The sequence below is a fragment of the Bombus affinis genome, chromosome 10 (genome assembly GCF_024516045.1).
Source record: "Bombus affinis isolate iyBomAffi1 chromosome 10, iyBomAffi1.2, whole genome shotgun sequence".
Lineage (NCBI taxonomy): Eukaryota > Metazoa > Arthropoda > Insecta > Hymenoptera > Apidae > Bombus > Bombus affinis.
In genome coordinates, this window is record NC_066353.1 from 11,372,996 (window position 1) to 11,395,941 (window position 22,946).

The following is a 22,946-nucleotide window of genomic DNA, read 5'->3' on the forward strand; positions in this document are numbered from 1 at the left end:
AAAATTAGATCATGACGGTTGATTTAAATGTATCGCTTACACTAGCAATAAATGCGTGGATATACGGCGGGATGTTTCCCACCGATTGAAGACTGCAACGACAAGACGCCCATGAAATATGTTTAGAAATCTGCTATAATTTTTTTTTTACTTTAAAAAAAATTTTTTTGTATTCATTAAATATATATAAAACCATACCTCAAAATTCAATAACTTCATTTCTTTTTTTCCCTTCTAAAAAAAATAGAAAAGAAAAGAAAAGAAAAGAAAAGTAGAAAAGAAATAAAAGAAAAAGAAATAAAATAAAAGTAGAAAAGAAAAATAGAAAAAAAATAAAAATATAAAAGAAAACGCAGTTTTAGAACATTTTAATTCAGGACACCCCCTTATCCATGTTAACGAGGTATTAGTAAATAACTTTTGGGATATGAAATCATACACTATATATACACATACATATATACAATCTTTATTTTATTAAACAATAAAATACTATAGCAATATTTATTTATCCATAATAATTGATTTAAGAAAATTACTAAATTATTAATGGGCTTTTCAAAAGTTTCACATTCGATCGATGTATATAGCTAATATTGAGGAATTAAGTGGTTTACGAATGGACTACAGGATATACAAATGGATAACAGGATATCGTGGTTGATGTTTGAAAGTTATTCATGTTTCTGTTTACTATATTATTATATAAATAAGAAGTTGATATTTAAAAACACATAAAAAATATAAAATTTTCTTTAGTAAGTTATTGTACATTGCTAAATATATGTTCTATAGCTTAGCTGTACCTAGTTATAGATAGAACAGTTACACAGTAAGAGTAGCACGCATACATATGAATAATACTCGATACGTTCCCACGGATAACATACATAGATATATCCATGACATGCTTCTTCATATTTCCCTGATACCTCACGCTTTGGAATCACTAAAGGAATTGAGACTTACTTTATTAATAACAGATACAAATATATAATTTATGTGCTTTACAAAGCAGGTAAATTATTTTAATATTATCTGTGAAATTATTCAGTCAGTCTTTTTAAAAATTCATGAATGATTGATAGATAAGTGAAAATCGCTGTTAATTATCAAGTACAGCAAAATGACTAAATATGTATATATATACATATGTATTTGTAATTAAGTACTCATTAACATGTTTAACTAGTGTATATCAGGTCCGATATATTATTCAACACTTTACTTAATATGTTTTATTGGAATTATTATTTAAATTTCTCGTATACTATGACAGGAAATTATTTCTGGTAACTAAAAATTAGTATTGTTAATGTAAAATCTATATATGTACATGGAAAATATAAGAACAATAATATATGCACATACTATATCTTATACTTAAGACGCTTGCTTAAATTGTACATTTTCAAAGCAGTTGCGATGCTATTTTAACGTATTGATTATTATATCTTACATTTTATTACCATTTTATTGACGTGTAATCGTGCTAGAAAACAAAATGGCTTTCAACATTGATAGACACGCGCTAACTTGTCTATCATTCGCAGAAAGTGGCGTCTGTAGTGAATAGGGAAGCATATGATAGAGGAAGTAAGTTTCCAGTAAATAAACGCGCCACATTTGGATTTACGTTATTCTTACTTGTGTTAACACTGTGAAAATATAATCGTACGTATTGAATTAATACTATATATACATGTACACATATACATACGTATATACTCAAAATAATTTTGAAATTGAAATTTTTATCTCTTTGCTATGTGTGTTAGATATATGTTAAATTGTTATCACATAATGTTAAATAATTCTATTCAAACCTCTATTTAATTCTAATATGTATATAATATGTTTTCCTTCCTTTGTATATTTCCATGTGAGAAGTACATGTGTACATTCGACAGTATCAATTTTATGGCAAAAAATAAAAAAAAAAAAATAAAAATAGGGAGATATCATGTCCCTCTTATGTTAGTTTTTTATCTTTCGATCGTATTGTATGCGCTTGCGCATAAAATCAGATCAATGCGTTATATAAGGCGCGGAATATTACTGCTTACTATTAGTTTACAAAGTGATTTTTATTGTAGATGGAACGCCATAAAAGAACAATGAAGCCACGTGTATTGGTCACGAGTAACGATGTACCAACAGCTGGCATAGATCTCTTACGGACAAAGTAAGTGTACTTTTTAAGAAAGAATATTTACTAGTGTTATTTATAGTGATTTAAAAAAGAAAACATTAAGAAGACACTTGTAATGCTGGAATTATTTGAACAATGGACATTATCGAAACAATTCACAATTATTTGTGAATTTTTAATGGTACATACTTATATGTTACTTGGAATTTAATACTTTTTTGTTTAGATGCGATGTCACAATCATTCAGACGGCTATGCCTAATCGAGAAGATGTATTGCAAGTTCTTCCTGGTCATGATGCTATCTTTGTTACTGGGCATATCAATATAAATAGCGATTTTCTTAATAATGCAGGTAAATATTTAGTCATATTAATCTTTTAGATTATACGATGGTTTATGTTCTCGCGGAATTTTAAAATAAGCCAACAGTAACGGCGCTAATCAACTCAGACTTTTAAAATTTAATTGATGGAATAAGCATTATCCATAATTATGAATAATTGAGTCCGCATTTCAGAATTTATTAGAAGTCTATTAACTTTCTTTTTTGTTGAAATAATCAGCTTAAGTAACGGCGTTGTATTGAGTATTGCATTTTCTGACGTATTACTATATATATCTATTTCAAATTATAAACAACAAAATGTAAATGTATACGTCTTTCATGAATGAAATTTAAAGAAATATCAAAAAATAGGATCGTCTCTAAAGGTCGTCTCAACAATGTCAGCTGGCTATGACCATTTGGATGTTCCCGAAATTAAAAGAAGAGGTATCAAAGTCGGTCATACTCCTATGGTTTTATCAGCTGCAGTTGCAGAAATTGCAGTACTTTTGGCATTAAATGCAGCAAGACGAACTCATGAAGGACGTCTAAAACTTGAACAGTAATTAGACACGAACTTTTTATTTAATCGCTTTTGAAAATTATAATTAATCAAGTTAAAATTATATATCTATCCAAGAAATGTTATACAAATTTTATTCGGATTTTATTCAAAAATTTAGAAGGATAGATTTACTAATCTTAATCATAGAAAATGTTAAGTGTCTTTTAATACACATGTATAAAATTCTTAAAAATTTAGAGGACAAGTGACAAGATCTTTGCAATGGTTACTTGGTCAAGATTTAAGAGGATCAACAGTTGGCATTGTTGGTTTGGGCAATATTGGACAAGCTATTGTTAAACGACTGAAAGGATTCGATGTAGATCGTTTCGTTTATACCGGACATTCTCGTAAAAAAGCAGGTATTTATAAATGCATAGATAAAAATGAAATATGCATTTTTGATAGTATTATTTATCTGTATTTCAATCTTAAATAGGGGATGAACTTGGAGCGCATTATGTGTCTTTTGACGACCTTCTTGCACAAAGTGATTTCGTAATTGTCGCTGTTCCCCTAAATAATGAAACTAGAGGATTGTTTAACGATGATACTTTCGGTAAAATGAAAAGAAACGCGGTATTCGTAAACATTGCCCGTGGGCAAATCGTAAAGACAGATGCCTTGATTAGAGCATTGCGTAATAACACAATTTTTGCGGCGGGTCTTGATGTTACGGATCCTGAACCATTGCCTCCCGATCACGAACTTCTCAAACTTCCCAATGCTGGTAAATATCGTTAATCATATAAATGCAAGGTTTAAATGAATTAATATATTTATCCTTTTTTTAATATCTTTATTAACAGAAATTCCATTCTATATTTTCATGTAATATGTGTACATATTAGTTAATTGTAGAAATATATAGCAAAGTTGTATATATATACATTAACAAATATAAAATGTACTGCAGTGGTCATACCTCATTTGGGCAGTGCTACTACGAAGACACGAAATGATATGTCTCTTACTGCAGCACAAAACATTCTCAATGGATTAGAGGGTAAGCCACTGATATATGAATTGTAACTAATATGTTCTATTGCATGTATGAAGTATAAACTTTTATTACATAATTTAAGACTATATATTTGTTTGAAGTAATATAATGATACAATGATATATTCCTAGCGTATTTAAGAATATTAACTGACACATATACATATACATATATAACATGTATTTTAGTATCACGTCTTTTTACATAAATTTATATTACCTATATATGTAAAATTTCCGAATGGCTCATTAAATATATTTTGGAAATATTGAAATGCCTCTGATGTCTTGTGATAGTTTCCTATTTATTATAAAATTTTGTAGTATCTACTTCTTCTTTATTTCTTGCACTGTCTTATAAAAGGTTTAGGAGATACTCCCTTTTTTTTTTAGATAGATATTTAAAATGTTATATGAAACTAATCAAAGAAAACACAATTATGAAAGAACGTAACCCTCCAGTTTCTTATAAATTAGGGAAAAATATCTCCACCATTATTTAAAACATCATAGAACATCTGTTCTTTACAAGTTTTTACCAAATTTAAGTGCAAACTTTTGGTATTTATCACCCGTAATGCACAACAGGTAACCATCAGGCTTCCACTACTGCATTTTTTAAATTACTTAGGATTGGATCAATTTTAGTTTCCAAAGATAAGATATGGCCTGTATTACAATTATGACTCGCAATAAAACTTATTACTAAAGGTAATTTGTTCATCTGAACTACCTACAAAATAAATTAATAATTAAATACAAAATAAATTAATTTATATATATTTGTTAGTCTTATATTTAATGAAAAATAATAATATTCTATAATAATAATAATAATAATATGTACTTTTTTTATTACCTGATAACTACTATACATGCATATAATTGTTTTATTTTTCCCTAAACCCAATTTGCTCCCTTGGTCTGTTGCCATGCCAAATGTAGATAAGAAACTTGCTCTCATAGCTAATTCAGGTGTCGTATCATCAGTTACGGATATGACAGGTACTCCATCCCTATCTGTTATCAATATACTATGAAGTCCTTCCACACTACTTAAAAGTCCATAAAGAAACTTTCTTAATTCCTGAGATAACAAAAACAAAGATATAAAAAATGATAATTAATAACAATATTATGATACTATATGTACTTTCGTAAATTATGACATTTCTATCCATAAAATATATATTCTTTTCATAAATATTTTGTAAATATTTTTAAATTAACTTGATACTATCTATATCTAACCTTAAAACATAAACTACATTATATCTTATAAAATAATAAAATATAATCGAAAAACTTACTGCTGTCATCTTTAATATTCACTATGATAGGCTACGCGGTAAATTGTAAACTTATTTAAGTCTAATAAATCTTAAATATTAGGACTATCAAATGCTTCTTTTGACAGGTTGTCATATGATAAACGTAGAATGCGCGCACATCGCATTTAAACTATCATGCTAAAAGAAGTTCTTGGAACGCAATTCAAATTTGAAATAGTTGTTAGATATTTGTTGTTAAAAACTGTAAATATAAATTAAACTGTAAAACTATAAGTTAATAATTTAGTAATTCTAGAGATATATTAATATTATCATAGGTTATAATTAAAACTAATGATTTGGTTTTATTTAAAAATATGGCCCAATTAAAAAAATTTTGCTTATTTTAACTTTACATTCCGTATTTATAATGTTTGAGATGAAATTGTATTGTTTATTTTAGAGCAACTACAGGACACTTTAGATACAAACTAAATATATAGTAACTCAACATCAATGCAATTTGTAACAATATTTTTATTAGAAAATTTTGTCTATCCTAATAAAAGTTAGTAAAAAAGGAAACGGTGATAATGTATAATTTATTATAGTATATAAATTGATGAATTGTATAAATTTACATGCAAATTATATTTCATTGCATCAGAGTACTATCATTACTATCGCTTTTATAATTATTATAAAATACAACTCATCATATGTATTAGACATAAAACAATCATTACATCATTCAAAATGTATTAGAAGAAAGAAAAACACTCATTTCTATAATTATTTTTTTTTTAACATCCACATATGAGTTTGTACTAGAGAGTTAATTTGACACTTGAGTAACATCCAACATAAACATTTTTGGTATATCTTGACCATAATATATTTTTGTGTTATGTGCTAGTGCTTCATATTTCTTTAGTTCTAAAAATTCTCGGGTAAGAAGAAGCTTATTTGCTTCAGCCTGCATTTTTGTTTGATAATGTTCAGCATCTGAACGACTTTTCTGTCTTGCCAAATGCATTTCATCTTCAATAGCCGCTATTCGTTGTTGTGACTCTTTTTCCATAATTTTTTGAATATACTGTATTTTTGCTACTTGTGCCTCTTTTTCTGCTTCGATAACAGCTTTCTTTCTATCGGTCTCTGCATCCTTTTCGACGACTTTTTGATGCTGTGTTGAAATTAAAAGTTTTGTTTTCTCTGCTTCCCTGTAATTGTTATTAAAATATTATTCAAGTTTTTTAGAATCTATCATGAACTTAAATCTATGGTACTTACATTAACTCATAATTTTTTCTGATAGTTTCTGGAATTTTTGGTTTAGTAACTCTAACTGCATGAATACTTAAACCAGGTGCTAAGTCATTTAAGTCTTTTTGTAAAGCAGTTTTCAAATTTTCATCTATTTGATCAAACAAGTCTATATACACCTCGTGCAATGTGTGTACAGAACAAAATTGATTTAATTCATGGTGAATCTTATTGAATATTAATGTTTGATCATAATCTGCTGTAAAGTTTCTCACCATGTTATAAACTATAATTAAAAGAATTAATATACAATATTGTAATAATTTGTAACTTCTAGTTCAATGTAATAAAATTCTTACCACTACTTGCATCTAATATATTTACAACTTCTATACGATCAAAATAAATCATTACACCTCCACTTGTTCCGCATGGAACATTCTTTACTTCATCTGTCTGTAGTGTAACTTGAACAGAGCGATATGTTGTTAATAAGGGTATCATCATATGAAACCCAGGGTTGCTGACTTGAGGCAATAATGCTCCACCCTGTACCATTTAACAAAAATGCTTATAATGTTTATAATATTGATTAATTATAATTATAGTAATAATTAATCGAAATATATTTATAAATTACTTACTCTAAAATAAACACCAACATGACCTTCTTCTATACGATGTAAAGAAAAGTTGAAAACTATTGCTAAGCAAACACAAAAACATATTCCAATAATGCTCTGGTCAAACATGCTATTTTAGTTGCTAAAATAGAAATATATCGTGATTATATATCGTTATCGTTATATATAAAATAGAAATATATCGTGAATTAAGGAAATTAATAATCCGCTATATATATTTATTTATTCATTATAACAAGCTATTAATTTTGTATTGTACACAAGAATAATATTTATTACAAACTGTATTCAGTAAAATAGCAATAATTTGTTTTATTTACACTTCTATCATTGAGGTTATATGTGACTTATATACATTACAAAACTTTGTAAACCTTTAGAATGTTACCTACTTGCGATAGTGAATATATTAGGAAGTAAATAAACTTGTGAATTTAGGTTTTCAACGCATAAATGTTGAATATTTTATGTTTTAGTCAATTTTGTTGTTTCAGTTGATATATCAGATTTTGTTATAAATTGAATCGTTTGCTTAACTCATGTTATATATTACATTAAATAATGAATTAACTTTTTAAAATTACATTTAGATGTGATTTCCATATATATATATACTATATATATCACACATTCTAATATCGTTCAAGATAAACGGAAACCGATAACCATTAAACCAGAACAATCTGAATGGACGAGGATAATTTCTTATAAGGAAATGATTAATAGTTTCAAATTCTTCTTAATGTCATTAAAAATAATTTGAAAAATATTAATACAGTTTTAAACAAGAATAGTATAATTTATTCTGCAACATTATTAAAACAATATAGTGACATTTTTGATTACTAGAGTCATCTATGGCGCTTAAAATAATACAAAATTATTAAAAATTTTGTTTACTTAAATTACCAATATATCTTTATTTCTTGTATGTACATCTTTATAAAAAAAATGATAAAAGTTAATTCATATAGCAATCATTATTCTTAACGTAAAAGATATGTTTCTCTCGGGTATTTTAAGTATTTTTATTTCTCTATTTGTTTTTATTAGATTTATTTTTCTGTAATTTTTTTCTATCACGATTGCCACTTTCCTCAGTTTCATTGATGGTTTTAACATCGACTATATTCTGATTTAATGCCTTTAATTCTTGCAAAGCTCGTTTGGCCAATTTCCCTTCTGGCGTGTCCACTGGTTCCAAAAGGAGCATCGTTAGGGACTTCTTCAAGAGACTTCCGGCCTCTTCAAGGCGCGAAGCTAATTCGTTTGAAGAAATTTCTCGTGCGGAATATGCACGATTTGCTAACAACACTAGTGGTAAGTGCATTTCGTATAACATTATTCCTAAAAAATATATGTATAGTAATAGACGACGTACTGTATTCATATACGTACATACATATGCATACTAAATTGATATTTAAACATATTGAAAGTTGCTGCAGAATTAAAACTCGGTTAATATCATTTCTCGCTGATTTTACTAAGTCGAATAAATAAATTACTCGATTAAAAATACCTTTCAATCGAGATATTCCTGGTTCGATAATTTCAAGCATATCGTACATTTCCTTACATACGTCAGACATTTTCTGCATAATTTTCTTTTGTGGGTTTGGCGTTGCCACTTCCTTTCTATAGGCAGCTAGTAACTTTTGTTTCAATGATAGCATTAGAAAATGATTTCGATGGAAAGACTTTGACAATTTCGCCATTAAAGTTTCCAATCCCTTGATTATGAAAAATCAAGATATATATCAAATTAGATAGATGCTCAATAATGTACAATCATCATAATTCTATCATATACGAACTTTAATATCGTAATCGTCCACATCGTCGATCAATGTTCTGGTTATATTTAAAGTGGCTCTGACAAGACGACCTCCGATCGAGCTTTTGCATTTGTTGCATTGCCATCTTGTTCCTTTTTCATATGGAAACTTTGTCAGAGGGTTTTGCATTCCTATGTAGCCCTCTCTACATCGTGGACATAGAATACTGCTCATGTACGATCCCATTTCGTATGGATCGCTGCATAATGGGCACTCGCATTCGAAATACTTCCCACCTCGCAAATGTTCTCTTCTGCCTAAGGTTCCCTAACAATGAAACATGTAAATGATCAATTCTCAAAGCAATCGATAAAGAATTGATAGATCTGTACAACTTTACAATTTGTAATTTTAATCGTTAGAAGCTTCATACATAACATAACGTGGTGTAATAGTATTTTAATGATTTTAAAAAATTTCTCACGCGGAGTGATTTGAGTTTTGCGAAGTAAAAATCTTTATAATAAGCGAATAAACAAACCAAAAGCGACGAGGTGTAATTGAAGTAGATTTCATCGCCTTCTTTGATCGGCAAACTGGCGTACACAGTAAGCTGAAAATTATCATCAGCAGTTAGATGAGTGTTACCCCTGCAGTCGTGAGCCATCAGGGAGGCCTCCGCATATAAACCTCGTAAAAGAAGTCCATCCAGACCTCCCGGAGATCTGAGCTCGAAACAATTAACGTCTAAAATTCCGCACAACAGTTGGAAGAGCTCTGAGACAGATGGGTCGTCATCAGGAACTAAATGAAGCGATTTTATCACCTATTTGAAACAAGAAGACTTATTATAGAAAATTAATCGTCTTTCTTAATTAGTTGCTTCGTTTTACTTACATTTACGACATTTAGTTCTCTATCTTTCCAGACGGACGTGTTTCTCCTCTTATCTGTATGAGCTTCCATAGATTCGACTTGTTTCCATAATTCTGGATCTCTTTGTCTCAAGAGCCATAATCTTAACGGTAATAATACACCGATGATATTTTCCGTATTGTTTATTAATAAATCTTTATTGCGTTTGAAAATTTCGCACTCATCCGGTGTATGATGTTTCGATCGTTCCTGAAAGATCACTAATGATCAATGATAAATGACGGTGCTTAACAAAACAGTGTACCTTTCTCCAAGAGAGTAAGTAAGGTACGCTTTGTTAAATTAGTAGCGATTAAAGAGGAAATTTAGAGAGGAAGTTCGAGTAAAACGAGCGAATTAGTTTTGCATCTACCTCGCAGGCAGTACTGCACAGAGGCGCAACGTTGCATTTTGAGCAAACATACTGTAGTTCCTTCTTGATTTTTGGCAACAAACGCAAACACGCAAAGCATGCCGGATCTTTGCTGGAAGTTATAGGTCCAACAGCGATCGGTTCCTCGCGAAGTATCACTTCGCCTGCTGTTAAATTCTTTGCCGCCTGTAAATATCTTATAAAAGACGATAGTATAAATATATCTCAAAATACACGATACATCTAACGTGATATGTACACATACGATTTCAATTCAATTCGTAATCAAATCAGTTGCGAAGATCAAAAGTGTATATATCATGATATACAATATCATATTTGCTTTTTGACTGAGATTGAATATAATCCAAAAATTTATTAACACAATACTGCCAATAGATGCTATTTCAACGCTTTTAGATGCCTATCGCGTTATATTTACTTAAGATATACGTGCTGTATGTGTTTATACCTGCCCAGCTTCTCTGAGTAAGCAACTCTATATTTTAACGTAGGAGTCGCAGCGTTTTTCGGTTTTCCTTCCATCGTGGTATATTAGTCCAGCTATTTTCGTCAATTGCTTGAAAGAACGTATGTACTTACGTGTCTTACGCGAGACTAACGATACTTAGACGCGTGAGAGTTTGACGGTATCGTGCATTTCCTACGGTTCGTAACTGACACCGAAATACAGGAAGTTGTAGCGGGAGCCGTCTCTCTTTAGTACTCTCGATACGCTATATTATTATTAGAAATAGCGTAGCGCGTGCTTGTCGAGTATTCGTAACAAAACAATGCGTAGGTAATGGCTTTAGGGACCGCGATCGTCCACGATCGTCCACATTTTAAATAAATCGCTCTCTCGGTGTTGATGAAATCTTCTAAGAAATTTTGATGTAAATGGAAGACCGATGTAAGTTTGACGAAGATTAAAAAAGATTAAACTGTTATGGATTTGGAGAATTAGAGACAGTTTTATTTTCTCCATTTGTGTTCGTCGTCGTTCGTTAGATGAGATTTGATACGTGATAAGTTTTTAGTAAGAAACATTATGTTGGATACATTATATTCGTATTGAAACATAATATATGTATTTATTACGTACGTACGTACGGTCTTGCGTAACTTTATTAACAAAGAAATACGTTCGTACAAAGCTTCATATATTTACAATAAATAAGTATTTATAAACTTTTGATTGATTCTTCGAGTTGAGCCAGAGATTCTTTAGCAACGATACCTATTTGACCTTCCGGTGTGTCCGGTGGTTCTAAGCATAAAATTAATGCCGCTTCCTTCAAAATGTTGGCAGCCTCTATCATTTTTGATTTTAGGACAGCTTCATCGATCACTCCGGCGTTCCATTGCGTTTTAGCGACAAAAAGTAAAGGCGCATGGAGCTCGTAAAGTGTCATTCCTTTATCGGTAAAAGCAAAATATTAATAACAATCGTTAATAAAGCATTATCCATTAACAGAAGTTCATTATTGTTTAATGGACATTTGGCATAGATATATCAGGAAATAAAGTGCGTTATCGTTGAAAGTACAGTAACAAATGATAGATAATTATAAATCCTTTACCTCTTATACGAGAATAGCCAGGTTCTATGACGTCCAAGACCTGAAGTAACAGCCTGCAAATATCGATTTTATGTTCTAATACGACGTCAGGCAAATCATCTAGGAGGTACTCGTCCACGCGGCCATACATTTGTGTCAACGAATGTCTGCAAAGCGAAGTTCCTGGATTATTTCAATCTTCTAAATCCTCTTACCACGGTTTTAACATCACCGACAAAATAGGTATCAAAATTTGTATCTATTGAGAGACAGCTTTGCGGATTTGCCAATTGAGATTGCAGCATAATTTGTATACAATAAGCGGATAATTCTTCCCATTCATACAGTATACGCACGAAACTTTACACACAGACATAAATTTACCGTGTGTCACCATATATCATCATACATGGCATCATACATTTCAATCTCCACGTGTATTCTTACAATCGCCTCTCAATGGTAATCGATAGTATAATATAAATATTTTATCTGTCTCTATCTCGGTCAACTCTCGATCGCTTGTTATCTACATCGCATAATCTGATAAACACTTATCACGTATATGAATTACCATACTAATAAGAATATATTTACCTGAGCATCGTAAGGAAACCATGTCGAGGATGTAAAACCGAACGATATTTTTTCACCACTGTTTCCCTTTCCTGAATGGCATCAGCTCCATCAGCACCGCTAATGGTCTCCACTGCATCCACTTCTGCTTGTATGATATGCAATACTTTTCGAACGGCTGATCCCGATGTCGTAAATTCACAATGCGTACATTTCCATGAACTTTCTGGATCTGTAACATAAATTTAATTGGAAATTGCGATTACGATTAATCGTATTCTTAATTGTATGCGGATCAGTCGATATCGTTAGCGAGGCAGTCATACGAGATATTTTTACCCAGAGAATCTAAAGATAACACAATTCCGTTATCACACTTGTTGCATTTCAACGAAGACACATGTGTTCCAAGTTCAGTAGGATCTGAACATCTTGGACAGGCACAGGCGAAATATTTTCCTTCGAGAAGATGTTCTCTTCTCAATAGCGTAGGAAGTAACGAATGTGTGTAACTTCCGTAAAGTTCTCCACCGGCAGGAATTTTTAGTGTGGTACGCAATCGTACTCTGTGAACAGAGTAAAAGTTCTTTAAACATATCAAGTAACTTGGCGATTTATTACTGAATTTAAGCAATTATCATTTTACCTATAATCAGTTGGCGAAATGCTGTGACATGTATTAGAGATACACGAATGATTCATTAGAGCCACTGTTGGATACAGTGCTCTCGCGCTACACCCTTTCGCTGTTCGAATCTCGAAAGTATTGATTTCTAGAATTCCACATGCTGTATGAATTTGTTCTTCCGAGAATCTGCGACGAAACAAAACGAAACATCGGTCGATGATAAAATTACTTATTTCTCTCGCGAGATTGACGAGCAATTACCTGTCTAATTTAAGTTGTTTTCTTATATAGTCCACTATATTAATCTGATTTGATTGCCAATGTTTCTTTTGACTTCTTATTTTATTGTGAGCCTCCATGTTCTTTATCTCGTCGTTCCACCTTTCAGGATTTCTCTCCGATTCTAGAAGCAATCTTAACGGAGTTATACATTCCAATTGTGGCACTCCATTTTCGTTTGCTTCTTCCAGAGCAGCCTGCACGTTAAACTTCTCGTTGGCTTGTACGAATACCTACAAATAAGATACGTGAGTATTATAGTTTGTCGTTCGATACGTAGCACAAAAGCGAGTCATATTTCTAAATCACACGTCTTTTAACACATCTTCACACTTTCATTTTCCGCTTTTAACACCTTCTTGTCTCTCTTATATCCTACAAAGTATGCAAATTGACGATGTATTATTAGCGAAGGCTTCGCGATTGATTGCAACGTACGAAAATTATTTGAAAATATGCGTTAATCGCAGAAAGTGGAAGATAGTTTTGCCGTTTTTATATTCTCGTGATTTCTACCTGACATTCATAGTTCTTGTGTTGCGGTTGGTTTTCGCATTCTTCTGAACATACAGGCCAACCGCATTTTGAACAAAGAGATTTAGCGCTTAACGATGGAGGCCATGTTGCATAACAGGAAAGACACAAAGGGTATGTGAATGCCTTTGGTCCAACTACAAAAGGCATTTCTGTGACAATTTCTTCCCCTGCTTCCAACTCTTTGCTAGCGACCATGTACCTGAGAAAAAGTATTTTAAAGATTTACCAAACAGTATTCATTGCAATCGTAATATAGTCGATTAAGAAGAAGAAAAATACTTTCTTACCTTCCCACTTTATCATTCTGAAGAATTTTGTATGTCGCCGTGCTTTTCCCCGTTGGCGTCGATTCCCCCTAATGAACAACATTATTATTTTTGAAGCTGTAGCTTTGTATTATTGAGAAATTGACTCGTAATTGAAAATTGCAGACTGTTATTTTCATTTTTAACATAAATACGCAGCAGAATCATTTTTGTGCAATAAATGTAACGCGGAAAGCAACATCGCTGTACGTGCTGTATAGAAGCATACGTATGCAAACAAATCAATTTGGTACACCGATTTCGTAAGACCAGTACATAGTTTTGTATTATAGATTATTTCCTTGTTATTTTTTAATAGTGTGCAACAAACGATCAGTGAAAACTATTATAGAAGTATGACGAAAAATTTGGATATATTAAATGCAAATGCAGTTTAAATATGCTAAACGCAATATGTTCAGCATGAGTTTTCCATTAACGATAAAATTATAGTCAAATCGCAATATCTTATGATCTATAGTATATTGCTAGCGGGGTTATGCGGGCAAACAAAACAATAAAATTAAATATTTTATAATCTATAGTATGCTGTTAGCGGGTTTATGCGGGCAAATAAAATAACAAAATTAATTTACGACAAGAACATTCAGCATGAACGGAACAGATTTTATTAATTTATGATACATACCAAGCTTTTTTGTGACATGGTTGATCAACGATCGATCAATATTGATATTGAAATAATTTCCTCAATTTCGCTTGTATTGTACGCTCCTTTCGGGTTCGAACCGAATTGCACGATCTGCTAAAGAAGAAGGATACAAACAGACTGAAAATTAATTTTGCACAGACATTTATATATATATATATTCGCCTTAATAAAAATATACTATCCACGAAGAGACTGCCAAGATATGATCTAGATCGTTCACCATCGTCTTTCGGGAGGAGTCTCAGTTCGCGTAGAAATGGTAGTTACACACTCTGCGTCGAGCAACTATTCTATTTTGGGAACCGAAAAATGTGCAGTTTTAATTGCTTCGACAGTTTCACGAAATGGTCAAAAAATTAGACTGGTCATTTTTATGACTATTCATCTAATAACCATATAAATAATTATGTACATTTCGCTATTTTCTTCACTGTATCTTCAGTACCTTTTTCATGTGACAGAAGATTAGAGATGAGCAACTTTTTGAATGGGATAGACAACATTTTTATGAAAATTTAGGAATAATAGATAGTTTTGGCCAACTATTTTAGTATACAATTACCTTTATACATTGAAGTTTGAAAGAAGTTCTATTAACTTCGCGCCCTCGTTCCTTTTTTGTATTCAGGATTTTTTTTTTCTGTATATTGACAACTAGTTATAATCTAATTTTCTTACAAGATTGATCAACAGTTTCTTTGCGTGTGCAATTGACGCGATTGAGGTTGCTTCCTACTGAAAATTGCCCATTGGAATTCCAGATTTCCAGCAAAGAAAAAGTTCATTTAGTAGGAAGAAAAGGAAGTTATAATTGGAGAAATTTCAAACTTTTTAAATTTTGAAATATAATATCCTACTATAACTAAAGAGTTTGATATATGTCGTTTATTTGCATAATATATAAATACCACTTATACAGTGCATTTAAGATTAACATAATCAATTAGAAAGACGTATATGATTTTTAGTAATAAGGGTATACTTGATAGTAGTGTGAATTAAATATGTGTTTAGTATACTATTCGACAATACTTTTTCCTTTATATATCTTTATCATTTACTCAACGCTCAATAAGCAGTACCGGGTGATCAGGATGTGTGTAAAATCCACGCCTATGAGGGTGATCTTCAAGGTTACATAATATCTAGAAAGTAAATCAATATAAAGATTAAACTGCCGAATGTATTTTATTTAATAAAAGAGGAACATCCTCCTATTTGTATAAATTAATTTTATTCCATGTATTTTATTAAAATTTTCACATAAAAATAGTGTCTAGCTTATTTGGAAGTTATTCTGCGCATGCGCAAGCACAGTTGCGCGAAGGTTCCGTCTTCCTCTCCCGATTCGCATATCGTCTCACGTACGCAATTAAGGGACAGCGAGACGAAGTCTTGTAGTTTTCTGCACTTGCGTCTTATAACATAGAACATAAGTAAGTACCGACGAATACCATTATTTATACGTCCTAGATCTAAATTAGATTCCTTATTCATACACACAGATTGCGTGAGAATTTGTAAGAAAAATTAAATATTTGTAAAGCCGGCATGAGTTGCTAGTCATGTCGCTGGACTGTCGTTTGGCAGTGTTAAAAACCATTTCTATCAATTTTGTCAATCCATATGAATTTAAACGGTTTGTCTTTCCTTTGTGATTTAACCAATAACGTTTTTTTCATTAAACAAGGATATTTTCGGGTGTGATAATGTAAAATTCAATTCAATTTTGAGAATTAGAAATCGCTGGTTTACACCTTATGTAATACCAAGATAGGTCAATATCACTCCATTTTTCCTCTGTATTATTGTTAAATTAATTGCATATTGTTACTTAGTATATTTTCTTTTTTCGTTTTTCTTAATATTGGCATTACTAGCCCCGTAATTCATTCTTTACAATAAAATTTCTGTCAGAAAGTATATACATAGTTAATTTGATATTCATTTTTCTCGCATATGTATTAAATATTACGAAATGCATTAAATAATTTCCAAGGAAAATTGCAACTCTTACGCTACATGTAGCTGACAATTTTTCATTAACTAAATCTCATTTTTTATTTATTTTGTAATTGAAAAATATACTTATAAGTTAATTATGACTGACATATCATTTATTGATTGTGAGATAATAACTTGAACTTTTCGATTAATTATCATTCAGATTAGAGATTATTGTTATTTTAGCGCTTTAATGCTAAGCATATTTAAATGTATAATTTAGAAAAATGTATTTTTAAAATTCAATATTATGTTTCATTTATGAATGAAAATGTCTTACTTACACTTTTCTTTAAATAAAGTAAATATTTGTATTTTATATGCATACATTATATAAATTTATGTTATTGTTAATTGGCAAATAATGTCATGTACCTCTTCAATGTTTTTGCATAGATCATGGCCCCACCATCATATAGTGATTTAGGCAAAAGTGCTCGTGACTTATTTTCCAGTGGATACCATTTTGGTCTAATTAAGTTGGATGTGAAAACAAAAACTAAGTCTGGTGTAGAATTCTCTAGTGGTGGGGTATCTAATCAAGATAGTGGAAAAGTATTTGGTACTTTAGAAACCAAATATAATATTGACGACTATGGATTGAAATTTAGTGAAAAGTGGAATACTGATAATACACTTGCTACTGATGTTACTTTTGCCGACAAATTGCTCAAAGGTCTTACCCTTGGCTATGGCTGTACTTTCTCTCCACAAACAGGGTAAAATATTATATCATTTAATTTTATCTGTACCTTATAGCTTACTTATCCCTGCTTTGCAAGTACCTAAAATAAATAATTTTGAAAAATATGTGATTGTTTTGTGTTGTAGGACCAAGACTGGAAAACTGAAGACATCTTACAAACATGAGAATGTATCAGCCAATGCTGATTTTGATCTTAGTCTTTCTGCTGGTCCTTTGGTAAATGCATCAACTGTTGTAGGATACCAAGGTAAGGAAAAGATAACATGTATATATTTTTAGTTTATGGCATATATTTATATTATTTTTATTATTATGTAATATTATATCATTTCTTTTTTTAGTATTGAACTTGAAAAGTTAAATATTGTTCAGATATTTAATAGTTATTATATTGTTGTCCTTATGTGATTTCTTGTAATTCCATTCAAGTCCTTCCCCTTTACATTTCCAGTATCCTGTTATTCCAGAAAAAATGATGTAAGATTGTGTTATAGTAAAACAGAATAGATTAAATTTACTAGGTTATAAAATACTACGATGAAATTGTAGGTTGGTTGGCTGGATATCAAGCTTGTTTTGATACACAAAGAAATAAGCTTACAAAGAATAATTTTGCACTTGGATATACCGCATCTGACTTTACTCTTCACGCAGCAGTGTATGTATAATCGTTATAAATATTCATGACAAAAAATAATTTGATAAAATTTTCTTCATTTTTTAATATTCTGCTTTTTTTTAGGAACAATGGCTGTGACTTTAATGGCCTCATTTACCACAAAGTGAAACCAGAACTAGAAGGCGCAATTAATCTGGAGTGGAATTCAAGCAACAATGTGACACAATTTGGAATTGCTACAAAATATAATCTTGACCCAGATGCATCTATCAGAGCTAAAGTTAATTCTAATCTTCAAATTGGTCTAGGATATCAACAAAAGTTACGTGATGGTAAGTGATGTTTAATTTGTGCAAAATGTTACTCTAAGAAAGAGACTTTTGGTAGAGTAACAATATTATATTTGATTTTACATTTCTCATCAGTTGTCATAATATATCCATTAAATCATTATACTTTACTGATTATGTTGATTATTTATTGTATACATTTTATTTATAAAAAGTACTTCAATATTTGACTTACATATTCTTTAACATATTTAGGTGTAACTCTGACACTTTCTACAAATATTGATGGAAAGAACTTTGGCTCTGGTGGTCACAAGATTGGTCTTGCATTAGACTTACAAGCTTAAATATGAATCAGACACAAATGGATTAGATTCACTCAAAAGGTCTTTTCATGGCCTTTGTGTCATAAAGACAGTATCACAGTACATGCTTCAAAGTATTGCCTATAACATATAGATAGGTTTATCCCAAAATAGATGCCACATATAATACGTATAAACATGGTATGGTAACAATATCTTATCATGAACAATACGGTTTACAAATTCTTAACCGAAATAGAAGTGTTCTATTTTTTCCTCTATAATTCTCTCATATTTGATATGGTGCAGCCTTTTACCAGTTCCTGATGAACATGCAGTCTACTGAAATCAAATGTTAATTACTCTGAACTTAATTATAAAAAATATACTCATGGAGTAATGTTGATTGCAAATACGTATAAAATTAAATACGTATAAAATTAAATGTGTTTAAACATTTCTGGAAATATATTTTTCAACTCAGTATTAAATGTTACCAAGTTACAAAGTAACTATAAATTCAGTGATTGATTTCAAAATAACACAGTATGATGCTGCACATACATTTTTGTAGCTACACAAATAATATTAATGACCGAATTTATTGTAAAAATACCTGCACTTAATATTATATTAAATAAATAGCTACGTACAGGGACTTGAGATTAAATGATGTCAAATATAAAGTACAGTTACTTTTCATTTGCAGAATGAGATAACATTCATTCCTATCTGTATAATCAATATAAAACAATACTGCCAGCGTGATTATTTTAGAATTGAAACAAATTGAGAAATACATGTTCGGTTACGAAGATTCCAATAATTTAGTCTGGCATCTTATATAAAGATTTCACATTTTTTAAATAGTATATAGTAATAAATACTTTTAGTTATAAATAATTCCACAGTCTTGTCTTATGTAGCACTTATAATGCATAAGAGGTTTGTACTCATACAATTTTATTCTCCCATACACCAACAGTTGTTAAATATTCAACCAAATCTGGATCAAGCTTCGATTAGTTCATAAAATAAAGAAAATTTTATTTTATGTGCAGTGTGAATGCTTTATTTACATGAGATAATTACAATATTCCCTTTACTGGAATATGCTTGCGTGAAGTTCATAACAGTCATAGATGAATATTAAACAAATGATTTTTTAAGTGTGCTTAATCAATAAAAATTTTTCCGTATTTTATACTTATTTCAATGTTAAGTTTTCGTAAATAATAAAATAGCTATAATGGCAAAAACCAATTGTTAAATATTTCATAAATTTTGGTATATTTATTTGTATTATGAAAAATCAAAATTTATTTATTGATCATATAAAAATTGAATTTATGCGTATTAACAAAAATTAACGAGTATGTTATATTTTACATTACTCGCAATGCATAAGCATTACTGTAGAATTATAACAATCTTTATTGCCTCCAAATTTTTAGTTGTGTATGTATCAAATGTTTATCTAATGTTCCTGTTCCGGTTTCTGTGTATGTTTATTTAATATTAAAAAAATTTATATTAATGCACCATCTGATCTTCCATTGCTTTTGCTATCCATTCTGGTTCAGTTTGAGCAATTTTTTCTATTATTTGGTTTACTTGATAGCAAAGTGATTGTATTTGTTTATCCCACGTTGGTAAAGTTTCGCGTGCTACACAAGAAAATAAGTTATTGATAGAAAATATTTGTATTAAATCCATAAGACTAAATTATTAATTAACTATAATTGATTGCTCTAAACTTACTTTCAAAATGTACAATGGAATCAATTTGATCGATATACCCATTCATTCGACCTTCTGTAATCATTTGGCTAGCAATTTTTTCTGCTTTCGTTGGTGGAATTTCTAACAAAGCACCCAATTCTTCGAAAGTTATGTTATTGTATAATTTACTAGCAGATAATAAGTTATGTTCTATAACGGCACGGTCAAGAATAGTGGATCCTAATCCATCAATTGTACTTGCTTTCTGATGAGGTTGTAATAAGGCTTCAAATTCTTGCAACTCGGAACGCCGAATAATGCGATCCAAATACATTTTTTCAAGAATTGAGTAAGCGGGAAGTTGTTGACAACGCTCGTCTTTAAATAATGTAGCTAACATACGACTTCTTTGTTGACCTAATATTAATGCAAAGCTTATACATTGTTTTTAAAAATTAATTAAAGAATATGAAACAAATATTTACCTGCAGAAGCTAATACTGTACAAATTAATGCATTCCTAAGTGCAGTCATACGTTCATCTTCATGTATAATAGATCTGTATGATAATTCATTGTATCTTTGTGCTGCTTCTATAAACTTTCTTCTATAATCTAATACTCTAGCATAACAAACTTTATAGTATATTTGTAACTGTTCATTTTTCGACTCAGCCTAAAAAAATCAAAAAATAAATTTTTTTTTAAAGGTATATATACTACTTAGGTAAATTTGAATACTATATACTTGTAAAAGAGATGCCCTATTGATGAATGCTTCGGCCTGCACTGGATCATCGTCTTCTAAGTACAATCGTGCAATTTTAAGATAAGTTTCAAGTTTGTAGTCAACTGTATAGTGCCTGTGTAAACATAATAATTATACCTAACAATCTGGAATTGATAGTACATAACAATGATTTTTCTATTTACTTTTGTCCTGTTTCTAGTGGTATCCCAACTAAAACATTAGCTGCTTCTCTCCAATTTTGATTACGTTCATAAATTTTAGCCAAGTGTTGTCTTATACTAGCAACTTGTTCTTCAAATGAGATTACTCTTGGTTGCATCTAAAACATTAGCAAGCAACTCCTTATTATATTTCAATTAATATATATTATAACAAAATTTACCTTGTCTAATGTATAATGCGAAATAGCCATTGACACTTCATCAGGTAAAAGTAATAATCGATTACTGACATCCGTTAAAACTTGTCTTGAGATGACCAAACTTACATATTCATGTACAACTGCAAGACAAAAAGCATTCATTATTATGTTACTAAGAAACCATTGAAAACAATATCATATTGGAACTAGAATTATCTACAAATTGAAAAAAAATAGTTGTATTGATATTTAAAGACATTTATATAAAAACGTAGTTATGTAAATAACCATGAGGATATGATGTTTAATCTAATAAATTATTGCATATACAGAGACATGAACATGTAACGATTTGATACATATATGTTATATATTTATAAGTAATTAATAATATCAGATAATTGAAAGATATATTTCTGTACATTATAAGAAAAATCTAACATACTTGCTTCAATGAATATCTTCAAAGCATCCATCGCCTCTTCGCTGGACGATAACAGTATTGAGTCCAAAATCGCTCGATACCTGTAAGTATCACCATTTGTACGGAATATTCCAAAAACATACTTTTGATCCTACTTAACGAGCTTACTTCTCCGCTTGATCTTTATGAGAGCCCCCGGAATACAGTAAATTCGTGAGCTGTTGACGTACAGAAGCTGCCGTCACCACCATCTTTTCTACATGAATAACCAAAAATGACTTTTGCGCCTATTGCGATCATGAACTATGGACGGAAGCTACTAGAAGTACAGTAGGGAATAAATAGAAATAGATTTCACTGAATGTTATAACAATAAAATGCAAATTATTACAATAAGTAACAATTAAAATTTTTATATATTATAATTTTAATGAAATATATAAATTTTATTTGTATATAAACATAAATTATGTAATAATAGTTTTTGTGTTACGTATTTTCTTATTACTTGTTATATCTTGTACTTTATATGTATTGCCGATTCTTACTTATTTAACAATATATGTTATTATCAAATTATTAGAATTAAATAATTACAAAGATATGTACATCGTAATATAATTTGAGATGGCGCTTTATAGAACATTACTGAGATCAGTTAACACACTTTGCATGAATAATTCATGATTGAATAGAATACAATTAGTGTGGACTCGCTTATACTTATAAATTTGGTTTAACATTTCGTGTTCTATAATTTAAAAAGTTGATGTATTTAATTTGAATAGGATTAGTATAATGCTTCTTACTTTGTATTCGATTAAAATAAATATATACCATCAGTTTCATATCTAAACAAAATTAGTACACGTGTTTAAGTTATATATTAATTTAAAAATTGTAGATAACTAA

General features: G+C 30.2%; 7 protein-coding genes across 10 annotated transcripts; 2 read left to right on the top strand and 5 right to left on the bottom strand.

Annotated features, from left to right (window-relative positions):
* The first annotated feature begins 985 nt into the window (after positions 1-985).
* LOC126921316 (glyoxylate reductase/hydroxypyruvate reductase-like) lies at positions 986-4,321 on the top strand. Of its 2 annotated transcripts, none has more exons than XM_050732810.1 (7): positions 986-1,018; positions 2,097-2,185; positions 2,379-2,506; positions 2,852-3,041; positions 3,243-3,406; positions 3,484-3,774; positions 3,961-4,321. In XM_050732810.1, exons 1-7 carry the CDS (start codon positions 1,001-1,003, stop codon positions 4,074-4,076), a joined length of 996 nt encoding a protein of 331 aa, XP_050588767.1. In that variant the 5' UTR covers positions 986-1,000; the 3' UTR covers positions 4,077-4,321. The 2 variants fall into 2 exon arrangements, with proteins under 2 accessions (XP_050588767.1, XP_050588768.1); XM_050732811.1 differs by lacking the exon at positions 986-1,018 and adding an exon at positions 1,570-1,596.
* Positions 3,823-5,522, bottom strand: LOC126921321 (ragulator complex protein LAMTOR3-A). Its single transcript, XM_050732819.1, has 3 exons — positions 5,357-5,522; positions 4,906-5,133; positions 3,823-4,779 (listed from the first exon to the last, which is right to left on the bottom strand). Exons 1-3 carry the CDS (start codon positions 5,363-5,365, stop codon positions 4,642-4,644), a joined length of 375 nt encoding a protein of 124 aa, XP_050588776.1. The 5' UTR covers positions 5,366-5,522; the 3' UTR covers positions 3,823-4,641.
* A 312-nt stretch (positions 5,523-5,834) lies between these two features.
* On the bottom strand, positions 5,835-7,921 carry LOC126921317 (erlin-1-like). Of its 3 annotated transcripts, none has more exons than XM_050732813.1 (5): positions 7,812-7,921; positions 7,228-7,348; positions 6,943-7,132; positions 6,611-6,869; positions 5,835-6,540 (listed from the first exon to the last, which is right to left on the bottom strand). In XM_050732813.1, the coding sequence occupies exons 2-5, from the start codon at positions 7,333-7,335 to the stop codon at positions 6,153-6,155; spliced, it is 945 nt and encodes a 314-aa protein (XP_050588770.1). In that variant the 5' UTR covers positions 7,336-7,348; positions 7,812-7,921; the 3' UTR covers positions 5,835-6,152. The 3 variants fall into 3 exon arrangements, with proteins under 3 accessions (XP_050588770.1, XP_050588769.1, XP_050588771.1); XM_050732812.1 differs by lacking the exon at positions 7,812-7,921 and adding an exon at positions 7,620-7,805; XM_050732814.1 differs by lacking the exon at positions 7,812-7,921 and adding an exon at positions 7,548-7,616.
* Positions 7,922-8,059: 138 nt separating this feature from the next.
* LOC126921309 (SET domain-containing protein SmydA-8-like) lies at positions 8,060-11,250 on the bottom strand. Its single transcript, XM_050732797.1, has 7 exons — positions 10,766-11,250; positions 10,294-10,489; positions 9,903-10,130; positions 9,547-9,831; positions 9,045-9,332; positions 8,750-8,960; positions 8,060-8,574 (listed from the first exon to the last, which is right to left on the bottom strand). Exons 1-7 carry the CDS (start codon positions 10,837-10,839, stop codon positions 8,264-8,266), a joined length of 1,593 nt encoding a protein of 530 aa, XP_050588754.1. The 5' UTR covers positions 10,840-11,250; the 3' UTR covers positions 8,060-8,263.
* A 132-nt stretch (positions 11,251-11,382) lies between these two features.
* Positions 11,383-15,073, bottom strand: LOC126921310 (SET domain-containing protein SmydA-8-like). Its single transcript, XM_050732798.1, has 9 exons — positions 14,830-15,073; positions 14,163-14,230; positions 13,855-14,074; positions 13,321-13,571; positions 13,078-13,245; positions 12,771-12,997; positions 12,453-12,663; positions 11,877-12,022; positions 11,383-11,710 (listed from the first exon to the last, which is right to left on the bottom strand). Exons 1-9 carry the CDS (start codon positions 14,845-14,847, stop codon positions 11,478-11,480), a joined length of 1,542 nt encoding a protein of 513 aa, XP_050588755.1. The 5' UTR covers positions 14,848-15,073; the 3' UTR covers positions 11,383-11,477.
* Positions 15,074-16,126: 1,053 nt separating this feature from the next.
* LOC126921319 (voltage-dependent anion-selective channel-like) lies at positions 16,127-19,831 on the top strand. The gene is made up of 6 exons (XM_050732815.1): positions 16,127-16,289; positions 17,254-17,576; positions 17,689-17,810; positions 18,113-18,221; positions 18,306-18,514; positions 18,728-19,831. The coding sequence occupies exons 2-6, from the start codon at positions 17,257-17,259 to the stop codon at positions 18,817-18,819; spliced, it is 852 nt and encodes a 283-aa protein (XP_050588772.1). The 5' UTR covers positions 16,127-16,289; positions 17,254-17,256; the 3' UTR covers positions 18,820-19,831.
* Positions 17,834-22,369, bottom strand: LOC126921313 (COP9 signalosome complex subunit 4). The gene is made up of 9 exons (XM_050732804.1): positions 22,203-22,369; positions 22,056-22,135; positions 21,632-21,750; positions 21,432-21,568; positions 21,247-21,361; positions 20,985-21,174; positions 20,539-20,916; positions 20,320-20,444; positions 17,834-18,018 (listed from the first exon to the last, which is right to left on the bottom strand). The coding sequence occupies exons 1-9, from the start codon at positions 22,283-22,285 to the stop codon at positions 17,950-17,952; spliced, it is 1,296 nt and encodes a 431-aa protein (XP_050588761.1). The 5' UTR covers positions 22,286-22,369; the 3' UTR covers positions 17,834-17,949.
* Between the last annotated feature and the right edge of the window lie 577 nt (positions 22,370-22,946).

Excerpts from the sequence above, each read along its gene's own strand:
- LOC126921313 (XM_050732804.1), bottom strand. The coding sequence starts at position 22,285 with ATGGTGGTGACGGCAGCTTCTGTACGTCAACAGCTCACGAATTTACTG. Across the intron at positions 21,362-21,431 it reads CCACTAGAAACAGGACAAAA|GCACTATACAGTTGACTACA; the intron begins GTAAATAGAAAA and ends ATGTTTACACAG. Across the intron at positions 21,175-21,246 it reads ATAGGGCATCTCTTTTACAA|GCTGAGTCGAAAAATGAACA; the intron begins GTATATAGTATT and ends TGATTTTTTTAG.
- LOC126921317 (XM_050732813.1), bottom strand. The coding sequence starts at position 7,335 with ATGTTTGACCAGAGCATTATTGGAATATGTTTTTGTGTTTGCTTAGCA. Across the intron at positions 7,133-7,227 it reads ATGTTGGTGTTTATTTTAGA|GGTGGAGCATTATTGCCTCA; the intron begins GTAAGTAATTTA and ends TAAATGGTACAG. Across the intron at positions 6,541-6,610 it reads AGAAAAAATTATGAGTTAAT|GGAAGCAGAGAAAACAAAAC; the intron begins GTAAGTACCATA and ends TAACAATTACAG.
- LOC126921309 (XM_050732797.1), bottom strand. The coding sequence starts at position 10,839 with ATGGAAGGAAAACCGAAAAACGCTGCGACTCCTACGTTAAAATATAGA. Across the intron at positions 9,333-9,546 it reads ATTACACCTCGTCGCTTTTG|GGAACCTTAGGCAGAAGAGA; the intron begins GTTTGTTTATTC and ends TTTCATTGTTAG. Across the intron at positions 8,961-9,044 it reads TGGACGATTACGATATTAAA|GGATTGGAAACTTTAATGGC; the intron begins GTTCGTATATGA and ends TTCATAATCAAG.
- LOC126921319 (XM_050732815.1), top strand. The coding sequence starts at position 17,257 with ATGGCCCCACCATCATATAGTGATTTAGGCAAAAGTGCTCGTGACTTA. Across the intron at positions 17,811-18,112 it reads AACTGTTGTAGGATACCAAG|GTTGGTTGGCTGGATATCAA; the intron begins GTAAGGAAAAGA and ends ATGAAATTGTAG. Across the intron at positions 18,515-18,727 it reads TCAACAAAAGTTACGTGATG|GTGTAACTCTGACACTTTCT; the intron begins GTAAGTGATGTT and ends TAACATATTTAG.
- LOC126921310 (XM_050732798.1), bottom strand. Across the intron at positions 14,075-14,162 it reads CAGAATGATAAAGTGGGAAG|GTACATGGTCGCTAGCAAAG; the intron begins GTAAGAAAGTAT and ends ACTTTTTCTCAG. Across the intron at positions 13,246-13,320 it reads AAACAACTTAAATTAGACAG|ATTCTCGGAAGAACAAATTC; the intron begins GTAATTGCTCGT and ends GTTTCGTCGCAG.
- LOC126921321 (XM_050732819.1), bottom strand. Across the intron at positions 4,780-4,905 it reads GCATGTATAGTAGTTATCAG|GTAGTTCAGATGAACAAATT; the intron begins GTAATAAAAAAA and ends TTTATTTTGTAG.
- LOC126921316 (XM_050732810.1), top strand. Across the intron at positions 2,507-2,851 it reads CGATTTTCTTAATAATGCAG|GATCGTCTCTAAAGGTCGTC; the intron begins GTAAATATTTAG and ends ATCAAAAAATAG. Across the intron at positions 3,042-3,242 it reads GGACGTCTAAAACTTGAACA|AGGACAAGTGACAAGATCTT; the intron begins GTAATTAGACAC and ends TTAAAAATTTAG.